The sequence below is a fragment of the Grampus griseus genome (assembly GCF_964374135.1).
Source record: "Grampus griseus genome assembly, chromosome: 2".
In the NCBI taxonomy this organism is placed as follows: domain Eukaryota; kingdom Metazoa; phylum Chordata; class Mammalia; order Artiodactyla; family Delphinidae; genus Grampus; species Grampus griseus.
The window spans coordinates 84,017,158-84,035,337 of record NC_139018.1 but is presented as its reverse complement, the minus strand read 5'-3'; the positions used below and the strand labels follow the sequence as shown (position 1 = coordinate 84,035,337).

At 51.3% G+C, this 18,180-nt stretch overlaps 1 protein-coding gene across 2 annotated transcripts; it reads right to left on the bottom strand.

Annotated features, from left to right (window-relative positions):
• Positions 1-260: 260 nt before the first annotated feature.
• Positions 261-13,560, bottom strand: IVD (isovaleryl-CoA dehydrogenase). 2 transcript variants are annotated; one of them, XM_082648967.1, is made up of 12 exons: positions 13,369-13,560; positions 11,537-11,626; positions 11,248-11,299; positions 9,518-9,687; positions 8,483-8,576; positions 8,142-8,278; positions 6,327-6,423; positions 4,914-5,007; positions 4,353-4,434; positions 3,193-3,297; positions 3,009-3,081; positions 261-2,011 (listed from the first exon to the last, which is right to left on the bottom strand). In XM_082648967.1, exons 1-12 carry the CDS (start codon positions 13,519-13,521, stop codon positions 1,878-1,880), a joined length of 1,281 nt encoding a protein of 426 aa, XP_082505093.1. In that variant the 5' UTR covers positions 13,522-13,560; the 3' UTR covers positions 261-1,877. The 2 variants fall into 2 exon arrangements, with proteins under 2 accessions (XP_082505093.1, XP_082505094.1); XM_082648968.1 differs by having other exon boundaries at positions 3,037-3,081.
• Positions 13,561-18,180: the final 4,620 nt, after the last annotated feature.

Sequence of the window (18,180 nt, the reverse complement as noted above, 5' to 3'; positions counted from 1 at the left end):
TTGGAAAACCATTCTCTTAGCTTCTGTTGCCATCCGACGGGGCAAACAGTAGGAGAACAAAGAATGGCATGGTAGTCAACAGGGGAGCTGGGCTGATAATGACCTGCCTAAAACTGGAGTGGAATGAGGCAGCCCCAGGAAGGAGTGGTGCTGGGAGCTGGTACTGCAGAGTTGCACAATGCACATAACAACCCCAAATACCAAGAACCAGTGCCCCCTGCTCTCCCATCATTCATGACTCAGGCTACACTTTTGTGGCTTTATTTTATAACATTTCTGTTTCACATATAGCATTGGGAGAATAATCATCCTCCCCAAGTTGGTGGCAGAGCTCTGTTACCCACACTGACTGGATGAAGCATCCCATTCTGAACGTCTTCGGGCTGTTCGTTCCAGCTACACTTTATAACCAGCAAGACCACCATTTTAGCCACATTCATCTCCAACGTAGTAGGGAGCAGGGTGGGGAAGTGAAGGGACAGGGCCACAAGCCCCTCAGGATAGGACTGGGCTGGGGCTGGTAAGGAGCTAGCTCCACCTGTCACAAGCATCAGGCTGGGAACAGCTCTTGGCTATAGGCCAGGACCGAAAGTCAGAACAGGCGCTGCTGGGCTGAGGGCCAAGAAAACCAGTTCTCTTTTAGGGAATTAGATGGGGTGGGACAACCCAAAACTGTCCCACTCTCGCTGTGCTCCATCCAGGCGGCCATGTAGTAGGGCCCCAGCCTGGCATTCCCAGAACCCCTATTTCTGCTGATCTGGATTCTAGCTCCAGTTCTGACCTTGGGAAAATCAAATTGTCTTGATCTTAAACATGGGGATGGTTTCCAGAAACTTACGAGCTTCCTTCTAGCTCCAAGACTCTTACCGCTCCCTCCTTTCTTTAAAAAATCACTGGGAGATCTGGAAAAGGGAGGTTGAGAACTCCTCTATCCTAAGGGCTGATTCCACCCCTGTGTCCCCTATCACCAATGAGCAGGCTGAAGGGCCAGAAGCAGGACCCGGACCAGCCACTCTCCAAGGACATAGGGCTGGAGCCAGACAGAAGGCAGTAGCAAGTAGACTGCTTCTCCCCCAAAACACCAGTTTAGAAGCAGATGGGTTTGCTTCACGAAATGTTTAATACAAAATGGCAGCAGCCACTGTGCAGTTGTAACAAAATTAGCCATAGGGTGTCCAGAGAAATGTATGCAGGCAGCCTTGGCTGGAGTTAAGCCAGCCAACCCAGGCCTGCTGCCCAGTCAGCTGTGGGCTGTCACATGGCCAGGACTGGACGGTGGCGGTGGCAGCGTTGTGCTGGAGGCATTGAGCCCCGTCCTTCACGAGCACGCTGACCTCTGCCCCACCGTGGACTCTGGGTGGCACAGGTGTTCTGAGATGCCTATTTCCAGACCTCTACCCCAGTGGTAGGATTTCAGCTTAAAGAATGAGGGATGGAGGGGTTGCTGCAGAGGGGGTGCCCACTCACAAGCTGCTGAGAGCTGATGCCTCTAGAAATTGGCAGAAACAGAGGCTAGGTTTGGGGGGTATTTTTCCCCAGAAAGAAAAGACGCTACCAAGTTCAAATGAAGGAGAGGGGCAACGCTTCTTGTGTACTTGAGCAGAGTTCCCTGGCAGAGGCTCACCAGGAAAAAAGGTGCCCACCCTGGGAGCGGGGGTGGGGCATCAGGCTTGAAGTTAGAGAGCAAGGGCGCAGAGTCACCAAAGCCCTCCCACTGAGCCCCAGAAAAGCCAGCATGCTTCCTGAGGAGTCCATGTTAAGCTGCTGCACACTTTCCCTGGGCCGGTGGGCAGGGCCTGCCTGGAGAAGAGCTGCCGCGTCTCTCCTTCCAGAGAAAGGCCTCTAGGTGCTGGGAAAGGGGATGAAGTGTCTTGGAGTTAGTGGAATTCTGCGTTGAAGGCTCTGCCGATGACTAGCCGCCTCACCTCACTGGTCCCAGCCCCGATCTCATACAGCTTGGCATCTCTCAGAAAGCGGCCCATGGGGAAGTCATTGATGTAGCCATTGCCACCTGCAGCCATGGTTTGGGCACAGAAGAAAGGACAACAGGAAAAGTGATGGGCAGTGGGCAAAGCGAGGAAAGCAAACAGAAGATCAAATACATAGAAATGGGCTAGGAGGAGAGACTGATTGAAGAGAAGCAGCAAAAGGTGATGAGAGGTTTCCCTGGTGGCGCAGTGGTTAAGAATCCGCCTGCCAATGCAGGGGACACGGGTTCGAGCCCTGGTCTGGGAAGATCCACATGCCACAGAGCAGCTAAGCCCATGCGCCACAACTACTGAGCCTGCGCTCTAGAGCCCATGAGCCACAACTACTGAGCCCGTGTGCTGCAACTAGTGAAGCCCATGCGCCTAGAGCCCGTGTTCTGCAACAAGAGAAGCCACCGCAATGAGAAACCTGCGCACTGCAACGAAGAGTAGCCCCCGCTCACCGCAACTAGAGAAAGCCCGCGCACAGCAACGAAGATCCAACACAGCCAAAAATAAATTAAAAAAAAAAAAAAGGTGGTGAGAGGGATGGGGTGGGGATTACCTAATTGTGGGGAGGGTGGACAGGAGGCCGGAAGTCCACTCAGAGTGCTGAGGATGCCAGGCAAAGGTAGGGGAGAACCACTGGCAAACATGGAGAAGGGGGACAAGAAACTACTGCATAGCACTTACTGGGGGCCAGGCCCAGAGAGGTGAAGTAATTTGCACAAGTCACAAAGCTGGTCAGTGGTAGAGCCAGGATTTGAACCTAGGCCGTCTGGCTCAAGCCTGTGCTCTCAACCACTATGCGGCATTGAAGTGAGGCTGTTCCACCTCTGAGGCGTCTCCTCTTCCCCACTCCCCAGTGCCCATAGGACGAGGCTGGGAGGGTAAGAGGGGGGCACTACTGGAGACAGTAGCAACCTGTGGCCTCTGGCAGTTTTCTTCTTTGCTTTTCCATGTCCTCCCAGTAACTGGGGCAGGAGGAACCTAAGGGTGCAGCTCAGCTGAAGCACAGGGTGAGGAGTGGGGGCCGCTCACCCAAACACTGGATGCCGTCCAGGGCTACCTGTGTGGCGCACTCGGCTGAGTAAAGAATCACCCCAGCGCAGTCCTGTGGGAGGAGGTTCCGTGTCAGCAGGGCCCCCGCCGGGGCCACATGGAGGGGAGGGGGCCCAGCAGCCACCCCTGCCCCGGCGCGCTCTCCTCTGGGCCCAGCCCTTACCTTGGCAGTGCAGTAGCCCTCATCACAGGCCTTGGCGACATTGTAGACGTACTGCCGACAGGCCATGAGGCGGGTGTACATGTCTGCCATCTTCCCCTGCATCAACTGCACACAAAGGGAGCCCACAGGTCAGTGTGGCGGAGACACGCTCTTCTCAGAATCATTCCCTAGTTACCAAAAGTAGGTCAGCAGTAGCAACCTGACAGCCAGGAATGGGGACCCGGGGCACAGAGAGGAGGTGGTGGGACTTGCTTAGGATGACAGACATGGTAGCAGGTCTGGAGTTAAGGCCAGAGAGCAGCTGCTGCATTGTGGACCTGGCCCTCCACTCACACGACCCTCATTACCGACCGTCCCGCAGCCCAGAAAGTGTGACTCAACATGCTACTCCCTCCCCACAATCTGCTCCCTTCACCCTCCAATCCTACAATGCCTCATTCATTCATCTCAAACAGGAAGGGGGGTGACAGGAGATGAACTGCCTGACAGCTTTCAAAGCCAGGTAGCATGCTGAGGAAGCCTGCGCCCCAAGCATTCGCTCATTTTTTTGTTTTTTTGGCCACGCCACGAGGCTTGAGGCTTGCGGGATCTTAGTTCCCCCACCAGGGATCAAGCCTGGGCCCCCTGCAGTGGAAGCACGGAGTCCCAACCACTGGACCGCCAGGGCATTCCCTCAAACTCATTTTTTTTTTTAAATTTATTTATTATTTATTTTTGGCTGTGTCGGGTCTTTGTTGCTGCACATGGGCTTTCTCTAGTTGGGGCGAGCGGGTGCTACTCTACATTGTGGTGTGCGGGCTCCTCATTGCTGTGGCTTCTCTCGTTGCAGAGCACGGGCTCTAGGCACTGGGGTTTCAGTAGTTGTGGCACGCGGGCTTCAGCAGCTGTGGCTCATTGGCCCTAGAGCACAGGCTCAGCAGTTGTGGCACACGGGCTTAGTTGCTCCACGGCATGTGGGATCTTCCCAGACCAGGGCTCGAACCCATGTCCCCTGCACTGGCAGGCGGATTCCCAACCACTGTGCCACCAGGGAAGTCCCTCAAACTCATTTTTTTGACGAAGGATAGTAAATGCCCACAGCAAGTGCCCTATTTGTTCATTTGTTAAAGAAAACCTGAACCCAACGAAAGAGTACATCTTAACAAAACCATTCCACTCACCTGGAAGTGGCCGATCTTCTGGCCAAAGGCTTCCCTCACGTGTAGGTAGGGAATAGCGTGGTCGAGGATGGCCTGCATGATCCTGCGGGAAGGAGAGAACGCTGGCGAGGGGCCTCGCTGTTACCCCATTGCTGGTTGGGGGGCAAATGCTAGTGTGGAAAGGCCTGGGGGGCAGCCCAGCAAGACAAGGAGCTGGCGTCCCAGGGAGGAGAAAAGGAGCGTGAGGACCCTTGTCAGCCCTGCTCAGTCACCGCGCTGACTGCCCGGCAGTCAGTGCCCCTTCCCCTGAGACCAGGCGGAGTGGCGGGACCCTTCGTAGATGGTTAGAGCTCAGGCGTCTTGCTTCACATCTGAGTAACTAAGCAGGGTGGCTCCTCAGGCCTTGTGTCTGTCACCCAGTGATACTTGCCTTCAGTGCAAAGAAAGTAAACGTGAGAGGAAAGGTAATTTTTTGTGTCCAGGAGATAAGGTACAGGCTCCCATCGGCCCCAAGGGAGGGCTGCGGCCCCACCTGCTACAAGAGCCCAGCTCCCCCACCCCCACCCCGAGCCTCACACTCACCCGAGGGGCCCACCGGCCAGCACCAGCCGCTCCAGGTCCAGCCCACTCATCAGCACGTAGACGCCCTTACTTCGATGGCCCAGGACGTTGGCAGCTGCAGGGAAAAGTGCTGGTCAGGGGCAAGGGGGCTGTCCACAGCCTCCTCGCTTTTAGAAAAGTTGCTGGGTTTAGTAACGTGGCTCTCTCACAAGGCATTAAAATATGTTACCTGACCTTCAACTAGGGCTCCAGGTGAGGAAAAGGATGGAGTTTACCACTTCCAGTCAGAAGTGGAGTTTGCTAGTGGGGACATGCTCCCCTCACCCTGCCCCCAACACACGCACCATCCCCAAGACCAGACACACAGGCCCAATCCTTAGATCCTCCCCTTCTCTTCTTGAGCTGCCTTGGGTGGGAAAGAAGAAAAGCTAGTTTGGTCTAGAAGTCATCCAACCTCTCCCAATTTTTCTTTTTAACACACTTGTGCCCATAAAGGAACCAGAGAATTACTCTTTCCCCCAGGTTGAGTCTGCTCTGGTTAATACTACCCTCCACCCTCCCCTGGGTGGTCCATGGAAGAGCCTGTCCAGGAGATGGGCCATTCGGTGCTGGTGACAGAAACTGCTGAGCACCTCCCCACCCAGGAAGCAAGGACACTGGATGGCCTGGGGAGGTGTGGGCAGGAAGCTGAGTGCAAAGAGTTGACACCACTGACCTGTCTTTAATGCTAGTGGAGTTTTTTCCTTGCCGACAAAGAAGGCTCTGCACTGATCGTCCCTCCCTAGATGCTCCTTATGACTAAAGCACACTTTTCTCAGGTGGCGGATCGTGGGGCAGAGGGATGGTTTATGGCTGAGACACAGAACCATCCTAACTGGTGATCCAATCTGTGCCTTCCGTCTCATCAGCGCGTGACAGGCGTGCTGGTTCTCTCATGATGTGGCACACTTGCACTTACACTTCAGAGGAGAAATACCTATAAACTGAACTGCCTTCCCTTCACCGAGTCCAGCTTCCATCAGTTTATTTAGATGTTTTTTCTAGCATTGTTAATGAATACCTCACACAGGCTGTACAGGCAATTGTACATACAAGGACGTCTGAAGGACGTGAGTGGGTAAGGGCAGATCTTACCTTTCTACTCCAGATACTGGAATACCAGCCCCAGGCACAGTGTGTGGTCCACATAGGGAACACCACCCTTCCCTGAAGCCACAGTAGGGCATACAGCTGCAGGAGCTCTGGCCGGGAAGGACAGCTGTCCAGATTGAAACCAACACCTATGGGCCAGTGGGCAAGGGCACAGTGGCAGGCCCACTGTCTGGCCACGTACCATTGGTGAGCTAACAATGGTGAGGCTCTCCAAGCCCGAGACGGGCTTTCTCAGCGTGTGATGGGGTCAGGACAGGGGCTCCCTCGTTCTCAGAGACTCACCAGGAACCTCGCAGTCCTCAAAGATTAGCTCGCAGGTGTTAGAGCCCCTCATCCCCAGCTTGTCCAGCTTCTTGGAGGTGCTGAAGCCTGGCATACCCTTTATGGGAATAAAAGGTGGCCCTGATTACAGAGCAGTCCCCAAGGGGGCCAAGAAAAGGGAAACCCCTGGGAAGTAACCATCTTTCCATCCAGTCCCTGTATTTGCCTGATACACCAGCGTCTACTCACTCTGTATGCAACCACCCCATTTCTGGAGGCGCTGCCCTGACACTCCACCCCAGCCTCCCCTGCTGCTGGCTGCATTCTCCCCAGTTCTCGGGAGACTGGTTCTTTCCCAGTGAAATGCCAGATCCCCGGCGCCCTTCTGACCCTTCCTGGCTTTGGTTCCCTTCCTTGGGGGAAATCACTTCTTTTTTTTTTTTTTAAAGATTTTTTAAAATTTTAATTTATTTTTATTGGCTGTGTTGGGTCTTTGTTGCTGCGCACAGGCTTTCTCTAGTTGCGGCGAGGGGGGCTACTCTTCGTTGCGGTGCGTGGGCTTCTCATTGCTGTGGCTTCTCTTGTTGCAGAACACGGGCTCTAGGCGCGTGGGCTTCAGTAGTTGCAGCACGCGGGCTCAGTAGTTGTGGCTTGCGGGCTCTAGAGCGCAGGCTCAGTAGCTGTGGCACATGGGCTTAGTTGCTCTGCGGCATGTGGGATCTTCCCGGACCAGGGCTCAAGCCCGTGTCCCCTGCGTCGGCAGGCGGATTCTCAACCACTGTGCCACGAGGGAAGCCCCAGGAAATCACTTCTAAGACACTCTCCCCAGCCCACTCAATTCCTTTGCCCCCTTGTTCCTCTGCCACCTGTACCTAATGGAGTCCCACCCAGGGATCAACTCAACCACCTGTGTGCTCTGACCTGGACTAATCAGATGCAGAACGCGTTGGCATATGCCCATCAGAGCACTGCCAGGTGTTGCTTCCCTCTCCTCTAGGAGATGAGAGCAGCGTGACTCAACCTGGAGAGTTCCCATCTCAGCCACGCCCTTTGGGCTACTCACTTTTCTTGTCCTCCAGTCCCATTCCGAAACACTCTCTCCCTCTCCTTATGGAGGGTACTGCAAATCTTTAAAACACTCATTCACGAAACTCTCTACCAACTCCCCTGCTCCCGTGGTCCCCCTGCCCTCCCAGGGGCCCTGGCCTCCTACTTCATGACCATTAGGCAGATGGTTCCTCCACCATCACCATCACCATCCCCCACCCGTGCCTCTTCTCCCTCAACTCACCATTGTGCTTTGCTCACTCTCTCTCATGCATCTCACTTTCTCCTTCTCCTATTTTCTTTTCTCTTTACCAAAAAATTTGCTCAGTTCTCTCCCATTCCTAAAAGCAAACTGAAACTCCCAACTTTTCATTCTAACTCCTGCTGTCTCCCTTGTGTTTTTACTGACAAGACTTGGAAGGTGCAGTCTCCGGTCTCCACCTGCATCCTCACTCATACCTTGGGCTCCCATGGCTGCTCTCTCCAAGTCCACCAGTGACACCCTGATTGTCAAAGCTGGTGGCCTCCCTTCAGTCCTCATCTTCCTGGACCTCCGGACAGCCCGGCTCTGTGGATGGCTCCACCGTCCTCAGACTTGACCCCTCCTCCCTGAATTCCACTTTTTGGCCACCCTCCTTTCAGTCTCCATTCCCGCCTCAGCCCCATCCCAGGAGGGAGCCTTGGCAGAGCACACAACCCTGATGGTCTTTGCAATCACCCGAAGGAGGTCATCTCTGGTGCCACTTTCAGGAGATAAAAGCCTCCCGCCATACACTCCCCTACACTCACCTTCTCCACAATGAAGGCTGTGATGCCCCGAGAAGCTGGCACAGCAGCCAGATCTGTCTTGGCATAGACAATAAGGACATCAGCATCAGGGCCATTGGTGATCCAGAATTTGTTGCCATTCAGGACATAGTGGTCTCCTAAGGATAGGAAGTTGGCTACTTGCATAAGCTGTATGGGCCTGTCTCAGCCAGTCAGTTCTCCAGACCTTCTGTTGACCAAAAAGCTGTCCAGCTGGCAAGTGCTTCTAGAAACCCAGCAGAGGCCACCTCCAGTCACTGCTCCCTCACCTCGAAGGTCTGTCCCTCTGCCCACTCCAGCTCTCAAATCAAGGGGATCCTCACCTTTCTTTTCTGCTTTCAGCTTCATGGAGACAACATCGGAGCCAGCATTTGTCTCACTCATGGCCAGGGCTCCGACGTATTCACCGCTGATCAGCTGCAAGGAAAACCCCAAAGGACCTTGTTATGACTTCAGAAATACCCTACAGGGGCTCACTGATACCATGTCTTGCCTGGTCACATGACACCCCTTCCAACTTCTTTCAGATCCGGGCATAGGTAAAGTCCTAGAAGAGAAGCCCCATAGCCACAAGCCTGAAGCTTTCTCTTCTATGCCCATTCCCTTTGCAAGGGAAGCTAGTCCTAGGCTTTCATTTCTTAAAATGCCCAGTAAATGTTGTCCAGTGACTGACTCAGGGGTTCTGGCCCTATTTTTAATTTGTTTTTTGTCTGTGCCATGCGGCTTGAGAGTCCCCGACCAGGAATGGAACCCACGCCCCCTGCATTGGAAGCACGGAATCTTAACCACTGGACCACCAGGGAAGTTCCTATTTTTAATTTTTTTGATTGAAGTATTTTATTCTTTTTTTAGTGTCATATTTTAGTTTTTTATTTTCTTAATTTATTTTTGGCTGAGTTGGGCCTTCTTTGCTGCCCGGGATTTCTCTAGTTGCGGAGAACAGGGGCTACTCTTCGTTGCAGTGCGCGGGCTTCTCATTGCGGTGGCTTCTCTTGTTGTGGAGCACGGGCTCTAGGCACGCAGGCTTCAGTAGTTGTGGCTCGCGGGCTCTAGAGCGCAGGCTCAGTAGTTGTGGCGCACGGGCTTAGCTGCTCCACGGCACGTGGGAGCTTCTCGGACCAGGGCTCTAACCCGTGTCCCCTGCATTGACAGGCATATTCTTAACCACTGCACCACCAGGGAAGCCCTGACTGAAGTATTTTAAAACAAATCCCTGACCCCTTCCTACCCCTATCAGTTTCAGGGCAGCAGCATGCTACAGAAAGCAAGGCTGACCAGCCCTCCCCAATGGGGGAGAAGCCTCATGGCTGGTGGTTGCACCATGCGATCAGCGTGTTTCTCCATCCCCATTTCCTCACCTTGGGGAGGTACTTCTCCTTCTGGGCCTCGTTTCCATTACGAACAATTTGGTTGAGGCAGAGGTTGGAGTGGGCACCGTAACTGAGACCCACTGCTCCAGAGACTCGGGATATCTCCTCCATCACCAGCACGTGTTCCAGGTAGCCCAGGCCAGAGCCACCATACTGAACTAGGGGTCGGGGTGGGGGGCGCAGGGGAGTGGAAAAGGCAGCCCGGTTAAATGAGGACACTGAGAGGAATCTTACATTTATTTGCAGTAGAGGAACACTCTTATAGCACCTATTCCAAGTTCCCTCTAGCAAGGTCAACAGGCGGATGCTGTGGACCCTGCTCGCAAGCTCACAGAATTGGTTTTGCCTGCTGCTGCCTCTGGTCAGCTGAGGCATGGTTCAGAAAACAGTCATTGCAACTCCTGCTTTATCCCAAACATCAAAATCAAAGAGGCTGGGTCACCTGGTGCCAGCCTCCCCTCCCTCCGCCCTGCTGTCTGGGTAAACCCTGGCAAGGCCCTCTGTGTATGTTCACTCTGACCAAGAAGTCAGGCTGGTCCTTGGCTCTAGGGAAGGGTTAGCCCCACCTGCACGACTCCAGGAAGGAAAGCCCACGGGCGGGTAACGTTAGAAACTGCTACCAGGACACCATGTGGAAACCAGAACTCATATCTGGCTTTTTTTTCAAGGTTGTCCCTGGATAGGGTTTTCATCTGATTCCTAACTGCCTCTTTCTTCCATTAACTAGCATCTGATTCAGAAGAATATTCTTTATGGGGGCTCATAAACCCCCAAGACACAATGGGAGAAAGAGTCTTGTTTGAGAGTTCCCAGCAACCTTCCCCCTACTATTGTACGTTAAGATAGTCTAAATTAATTTTTAAGTGGTTACCTCATTACTCATGATGTAACTTTGTACGATCAGCTTAAATCCCAGGAACTGTCTCCAAGTGGTGAGGGGAGGACGTAAGGAGAGAATACTGTGGTCCACCGCTACTCTAATGCCCACTGAACACAGGCCAAAGTAGGGTGGGCTGTCCAGGCTTTGGCTGGCGAGGCCATAGGCTCACCTCTTTACAAGGTACCGCAAGCCAGGCCTGGCCTTTGCTCTAGAGGCCAACATCTGAGACAAAGCCCACCAGCTCCCTGCCCTCTCCCCCTGGAAACAAGTAGCAAGACCCACAGGGGACTCTGGACAGGCCCAGGGACAACCTGTTAAATACATCATCTGGCCACCTCACTGTGGAGGCTCAGACAGGCATCCCTCTCCCCTCTACCTCCGTCTGCTTCCAGATGAGCTCTAGGGCCCAGCTGTGGGCAGAGAACACAGGCGTCCCCCATAGGAACACACTGTCCTGAGTGGTACTGCCTCGATGCTACTGGTAGGGCAGAGCCTAGGGATTATGCGAGGCAGTAAGACTGAGGTACTCAGACCACTGCTTGATCTGGAGTTTTCTAAACTCCCCAGATCACCTGGGGGAACTTGTTAAGCATGCACTGGGTGACCCAAGTGAACCACACAGACCTAAATTCTTTGCCTTGTTAACATCACTGCCTAAAGACACAGAAGAGTTTACTCTTCTCTGGGTTGACAGTCACTGGGCACTTTCTCAGCTCCAAGTGGGAAGAGACTCTGGTTTCTCCGAGTATGATCTTTCTTCTCCTTTCCTGTTTCTTTTGGGAATGGTTTTAAAGGGCATGCAAGACAAGTTCTCTGTAGGGAAAGAAACCATACTCACCAGGGGCTGTGACACCCAAGACCCCCAGGTTCCCCAGCTGCTTCCAAAACTCCTGCCAACAGAATGGAGTGAGTATAGTGAGTTGTGAGAAAGCAGACAGTCACAGGGGCCTGGCATATCTGGAACAACAAGACCCAAGGGCTTCACAGAAAGGGGCTGCATTCTTAGGGGGCTTTCATTTACCAGAAGACTATGAGAGCTCTGCCAGGCAGCAGTACAATTCCCAGGCCATCCCCGCCCAGCTCCCAGTCTGCCCCCCGTGCCCCTCAGAGTGGGCCCCACTACTCACTCGCAGGTTCTTGAACTCATTGCTCCGATCAATCTCCTGGGCATGGGGTGCTAGATGCTCCTGAAGGAATTTAGCCATGGTCTGACGAAGCTAGAGGGAGAGATGTGGACAGATGCTGCTGAAACGGTACATAATTGCCCCTGAGGACAGCGTCTCCACTACTGAGGACACCTTCAGGGAAACGGGACACAAGTAGCCTCACCAAAGAGCATCAAACTGAAACCTAGAGGCCCCACCAGTTTATGCTTCCTCAGAGATGATCTTCCCCTCTCTTTCTGAAGATTATTTCTTTTTATTTATTTATTTATTTGGCTTTTATTTATTTATTAGGATTTTATTTATTTATTTGGATTATTTCTTTTATTTATTTATTTATTATTATTATTTTTTTATTTGGATTATTTCTTATTTATTTATTTGGCTGCGGCATAGGGGATTTTTTAGTTGTAGCCTGTGGGATCTAGTTCCCTGACCAGGGATCAAACCCAGGTCCCCTGCATTGGGAGTGCAGAGTCTTAACCACTGGACCACCAGGGAAGTCCCTGAAGATTATTTCTTAAATGTCACTCCCCTACATAAATCATTCCATGGCTTTCCACTGTCCTTAAAAGACAAACTCCTGGGCTTGCTTGGTGGCGCAATGGTTGAGAGTCCGCCTGCCGATTCAGGGGACACGGGTTCGTGCCCCGGTCCGGGAAGATCCCACATGCCATGGAGCGGCTACTGTGCGCCATGGCCGCTGAGTCTGCGCGTCCGGACCCTGTGCTCTGCAATGGGAGAGGCCACAACAGTGAGAGGCCCGCGTTCCGCAAGAAAAAAAAAAAAGACAAACTCCTTATATATGTATATGTATAACTGAATCACTTTGTTGTACACCTGAAACTAACACATTGTAAATTAACTATGCTTTTTTTATTAACCATTTAAAAAAAATTAAGACAAACTCCTTACCCAGGACTGGAAGGCCCCGTGTGAGGTGACCCCTGCAGCCTATCCAACCTTCCCCAGTACCTTTCTCATCCCCCACTCACTGTGCTCCAGCCACGCCCCCTTCAGTTCCTGGCACGTGTCAGGCTCCTTTTTGTCCCTGAGCCTTTGGGTAAAAGGGATTATTCAAAAGAGATTAGAAACTCCTTTTGGCAGGAAAGTTTGAGAACTAGGATTGAACACTTTCTGCCTGAGGTGATTCAAAGCTCTGTCTGCTGACTGTAAATACAAGTGGACTTTGGGGTTCTGGGCAAGCTCAGGCACTTGCTTAGAGCCACAGGAGAATCACATTCCCCGGGAACTCCAAGCCAGTGTCCATGTGAACAGTCTCCTTCCTCCAGGAATGGCTCTGGTTCAGCCCCATTCGTAACAACATCTTTCAAGTTTTTTTTCAACTTTGTGGTTTGACCCGATAGGTTGAAGAATTATATACACTGTGAATTTCAACTCCACCCCCAAGGTGTTTATTTGAAAGATTCCGTGGTGATGATTAACCAGGTTTGAGAACCACAGCCGTAGACAGTATTGAGGTGTAAGAAGACTTCAGACAGGTTGAGGGCCCTTTTGCCGCACGCGGGTAGTCCTGCCAATCCTCCACCAAAACACCCCCCGCCCCACCATCCCCGGTCTCCCAGGAGCGTTCCTATCCTCGACTCCTCGTCTAACTCCGGCAACCGGGCCTTGCTTCCGCCACAGAGGGGAGACTGGGGCCCGCGGCCGCCCCCGCGCTGGCGCTCCTACAGCCCCCGGATCACACGCCGCGGCTGGGTGGGCGCTGGGTAGAAGAGCGCCAGGGAGACCACCGAGCACGGAAAATGGGCCGGGAGGGGGGTCAGGCTCCCTACCTGCTTCTGCTCCTCGCTTAGCCCATTGATTGCATCGTCCACGGGCAACAGCGAGTTGGCCCGCTGGGTAATCAGGCCGGCGAGCGGCTGCAGTGGCGGCCGCGGCCTCCAGCTCGCCACGCGTCGACCCAATATCCAAGCTACAGTCGCCATCTCGGCCTTGTCCTGGGAACCTGAGCCCCAGCAGCTGTGAGCGAGTCCTACGGCGCTCCACCAATCCCCGGCTTCGCTTCCGCCACCCAATCGGCGAGGGGGTGGGTCTCCAGCAGCCAATCACCCTCCACTGTCCGAGGAAGGCCGCGCTTCCCCCGCCCACGGCACCAGCCAATCAGCGGTGACCGCCTGCGGACCGACGCCCCGCGAGGCTGGTGTGCTTGCTGGGGGAGCTGGACCTGCAGGAGTCATGTCAAGTTTGGGTCTTTTTAAAGTGGACGAGTAGGAAGAGTGTCTTCTTTTTTGAGTTGAGGATAAGTATTCCCCCTGCGTTGAAAATAGCAGTCCCTACCTGCAAACATCTGTGGGAAAGCAAGTGTTAAAAAAGCAAAAGGAAAAGCCCCTAATGCCCCTTGCTTAGCAATACATTGTTAAAGCAAATCGGGGAAAAGAGCGCTTGCTCTAGGGTACACGTTGGTTATAACTCAGTGAATTTGCTTTATTATGTAACAAGGTTTGTTGAGTTTGATTGAGTTTTATGGGAAAGGGGTTGTTAAGGAGTTGCTGTCTTCCAAATTATTTAATGTACCTAAGAACAAGAGTCAGGACTTATTTTTAACAGGGGTGGGGTGATGGTGGACCGAACTCAGCTGCTCGGGTTCAGCTGCTTCCTGCTGGAAAGACAAGTGTTGGCTGGAAAGGACGGGTTGCTTTATTCAGAAGGCAACCTGGGGGGAAGGCAGAGTCGCGTCAAAGAACCAACTCTGAAGAGTCTGCTCCACCATGAAAGTTTTTAAAGGGAGAAAGGGGGGAAGCCATTCGCAGTTAATCATTTGGGGAGGGGGGATCAGAGTCTTCCTTATCTTCCACTAAGTGCAGACTTTCCTCTGATTGGTTGGTGGCGGGGTAACAAGGTGCTGTTTCAGGAATCTGGTGCTCAGCCTAAAGTTACCATCTTCCACCTAGGTGGGGCCTTAGTTCTAGCAGAAGAACTCAAAGATATTGTTAGGTATATTCCTGGTTTCTGGAGGAACCAGGACCCTGCTTTATTGTTGTACTATAGTTTCTTGACAGCTCCTCCTTTGTTTCTGCATTCCCTCTTTTTTCTATTTAGCAACTGTTTGAATCTGCCCTTTGGCACTCAGGGAAGGTCTAGGAGGCTGATGCCTCTTTCCTACAAACAATAAACGGGGACACAGAAAGGATTTGTACACAGGAGGGCCTCACAGGGTCCTGCTCCATTTCAGGGAGACAGGAAAGGAAGAATGGTATATGAGGGGAAAGAGGAGAGCTGATAGAATTCGGCTTCTATCCCCTTCCTTGCTTTGCTAATTTCCCTTTCTGTGGGGTGGTCAATGCCCTTGAAGAACTCATCTCAGGTAGTTTAGTGCCCTGAATCCAGGGACACCATTGCAATCCTGCTACTTAGATGTGGAACTTCGGGCAAGTTTCTTGGATCTTTTCAGACTCTGTTTCATCCTTTTTTTTTTTTGGCCAAGCCGCCAGGGATTGAATCGGGCGCTCTGCAGTAAGAGTACACAGTCCTAACCACTGGACCACCAGGGAATTCCCGTTCATCATCTTTATTTATTTATTTTTAAATATTTATTTATTTAATTTTATTTTTGGCTGCATCGAGTCTTAGTTGTGGCACGCGGGATCTTTCGTTGTGGCCTTCGGGCTTCTCCCTGGTTGCAGCACTCGGGCTCCAGGGCGCGTGGGCTCTGTAGTTTGCAGCACGTGGGCTCTCTAGTTGAGGCACAAGCGGGCTTAGTTGCCCTGTGGGATGTGGGATCTTAGTTCCCCGACCAGGGATCAAACCGGAGTCCCCTACGTTGGAAGGAAGATTCTTAACCACTGGACCACAAGGGGAAGTCCCCCCTTTCATCATCTTTAAATGAAAACAATACTACCCATTGCAAGGAGGAATAAAGGAGATTACATATTTAATGACAACACTTGGTGTTCCTTCTTACAGTGCCCCATTCATTAGTCCAGGGTCTCAAACACAGCTAAGACAAAAGCCAGGCTCTGTCAGCTTGTCCAGACCAAAATGTTTTCTTCTTCAGCTCACTGCCTTTCATATCAAAGGTTCCCCCACCCCCAGGTGGAGATGATTTTCGGAATAACCTGATATAGATTGTGGGCAAGTTCTCTACATTTCTGATGACCTGCAGCCTTATGTTTGCGAAAATCTTCCATAGGCACCTTCCAATTTATCTCTTGGAGCCATTCCTTTGTTTTACTTTCAGGGACTAGTAAATGTACAAGCTGGTACAAGTTTGAATATCCAGGCTCATAAGTTCTTACTGTAAGATGAAATTGTTTAGCAAACCCCAAGGGATCCTGTGAACAATCTGGAAATTTCTTAGTTAAGGCCTTAAGTTCTGTCCTAGTCCAAGGGTGTATAGTTAAGAGCAGGTTTCTCCTTAAAGGGGGTGGCTATTACCTTAGGGCTGTCTTTATCCTTTCCCTTAGACTCAACAAGTTCTTCCTTTGAGATTAGAGGTGGAAGAGCAGAGAGGTCAGCATAGGGGAGCTCAGAAAGAAGAGGATACGAAGGAGCCAAAGGAGGAGAGAGAGGAGGAGAAGCAGTGATGACTTCTGAGGTCTTTTCTAATCTAGTCACCATTTCTGATAATTTCTGATTTGTCTCTCACAATGAAGCCATTTTATCATTCTCTCGTTTTGAGGCTTCCAGGTACCAATTAAAATGTCTCCATTCTAGCTGTTTGATCTTAAGCCGGCTTTTTCTAATTTAGTGTGCAAATAAAATTTACCAACTTAGGTAAGTCGAAAGTGCCCCATTTTGGCCATCTCAGGGACAAATGATTTTTGGTCAGACCTTCCCATGAAGTTAAACGCTTGCAAGTGTCAGTTTCATGGGTGTTATACATAAACCCAGCTGGGGTTCCCATAGGTGGCTATTCATCCGGGAGCTGTTTGGCCCGTGAGGCATGATTTCCCATTATTAATTTGGTAGTCTGGTTCGGGTATGAGATATGATCTGAACAATTTTCTGAGGACAGTGTGGTGGACTGGATGTGCACTGCTTCTGAGTCTAGCAGTCGGTTTGACTCTTACGTGTCTCGGTTTCTCCCTGTGACAATCTAAGACTGTCATGGGTGCGGGGAGTGCTAAGTTATCAGCTTCTGTTGCGCCCCACAGATAAGCAGCATTTACTTAATGGTCGTAGTGGGGTTCTCTTGTAGGACCACTGCACATAGTAAGGATTGATCCTCAGACACTTCTGCAAGGTCCTCAGTCACCTGAGGATGCCTTGTGGCCAGGAGCAAAATGTCCCTTTATTCTTCAGAGCTGAATAACTCAGTCTCTCATTTCACTAACAAAAAAGTTCTGTTAAGACCTGATATCAATTTACCCCTTTTTTCCCCTTGATTTAAGCCGAACTTAACAAAAACCAGCTACCTATGTTTCCCTGGACTTCCTGTCCAGATCCCCCTAGGACCCTGCCTAGGAAATTCCTACGTGCCCCTTAAGACAAGTAAAAACCAGCCCAAATAAAATTTTCAGGATCATCACCAAAACAACAAGATCTCAGGGGCTTCCCTGGTGGCGCAGTGGTTGAGAGTCCGCCTGCCGATGCGGGGGACACGGGTTCGTGCCCCGGTCCGGGAGGGTCCCACATGCCGCGGAGCGGCTGGGCCCGTGAGCCATGGCCGCTGAGCCTGCGCGTCCGGAGCCTGTGCTCCGCAGCGGGAGAGGCCACAACAGTGAGAGGCCCGCGTACCGCAAAATAAATAAATAAATACTAGCATATCATAACAAAAATTAAAAAAAAAAAAAAAAAACAAGATCTGGGTATTAGGAGAACTCACCAGAACACCTGAGAGATGCTGAGAAGCTGGTGAGGCTCAAAGTACCCATGCTGGTACTGAGTGCCGGTTTGAGGCATCTTCCAGGTGTCCTCTGGTGGCTGTCTCTGGTATCCTGCTGACTACACCAAGCATATTTCGATGAAAAATTAATCAATAGCCAATCTATGAAAGAAATGGAAAATTTTATTTGAGCCAAATCTGAGTACTGTAACCCTCAAATTTGTGTTCCAAGAACTGTTCTGCCTGTTAGAAGTCAAAACACAGTTACATAAGTTTTGTGAGACAGAGCCGTACATTAGATGACGTATCACTGACAGTTTACACAATCCAGATCGGCAAGTGCAAACTGATGGGTCGTTGTGACCCCTTTACAAGATCAGGAAGAAATGTTGTCTTTTAAGGCGTTGCCTTGTTCCTGCTAGGAGGATGTTGCTGTTTATGGATGAGCAGGTATTTCTGCCAGCGGGGAAGGTTTTGTTGAGGCAAAATGCAGATACACAATGCACAGTAGAGGGGAGACAGGAGGCTAAAGGGCAGAGGAAATTTTTTTATATTTAAATTTTTCTTGTCTTGCCATAAAATGTGAATTTCATTTCACACACCTTATCAAAAATTGTTTGGGGAGAGTCATGAGGCAGGAAGCCAGATTATCCACAGATGAAAGAAGAAATCACAATGGAAATTAGAACATATTTTGAACAGAAAGACAATCAGAATAGGACATAGCAAAATTTGGGATGCTGCTACCTGGCCCTTAGAGGGACAATTTATAGTTGTAAATGCATATACTGGAAAAGATAAAAATTGAAATGGAATTACC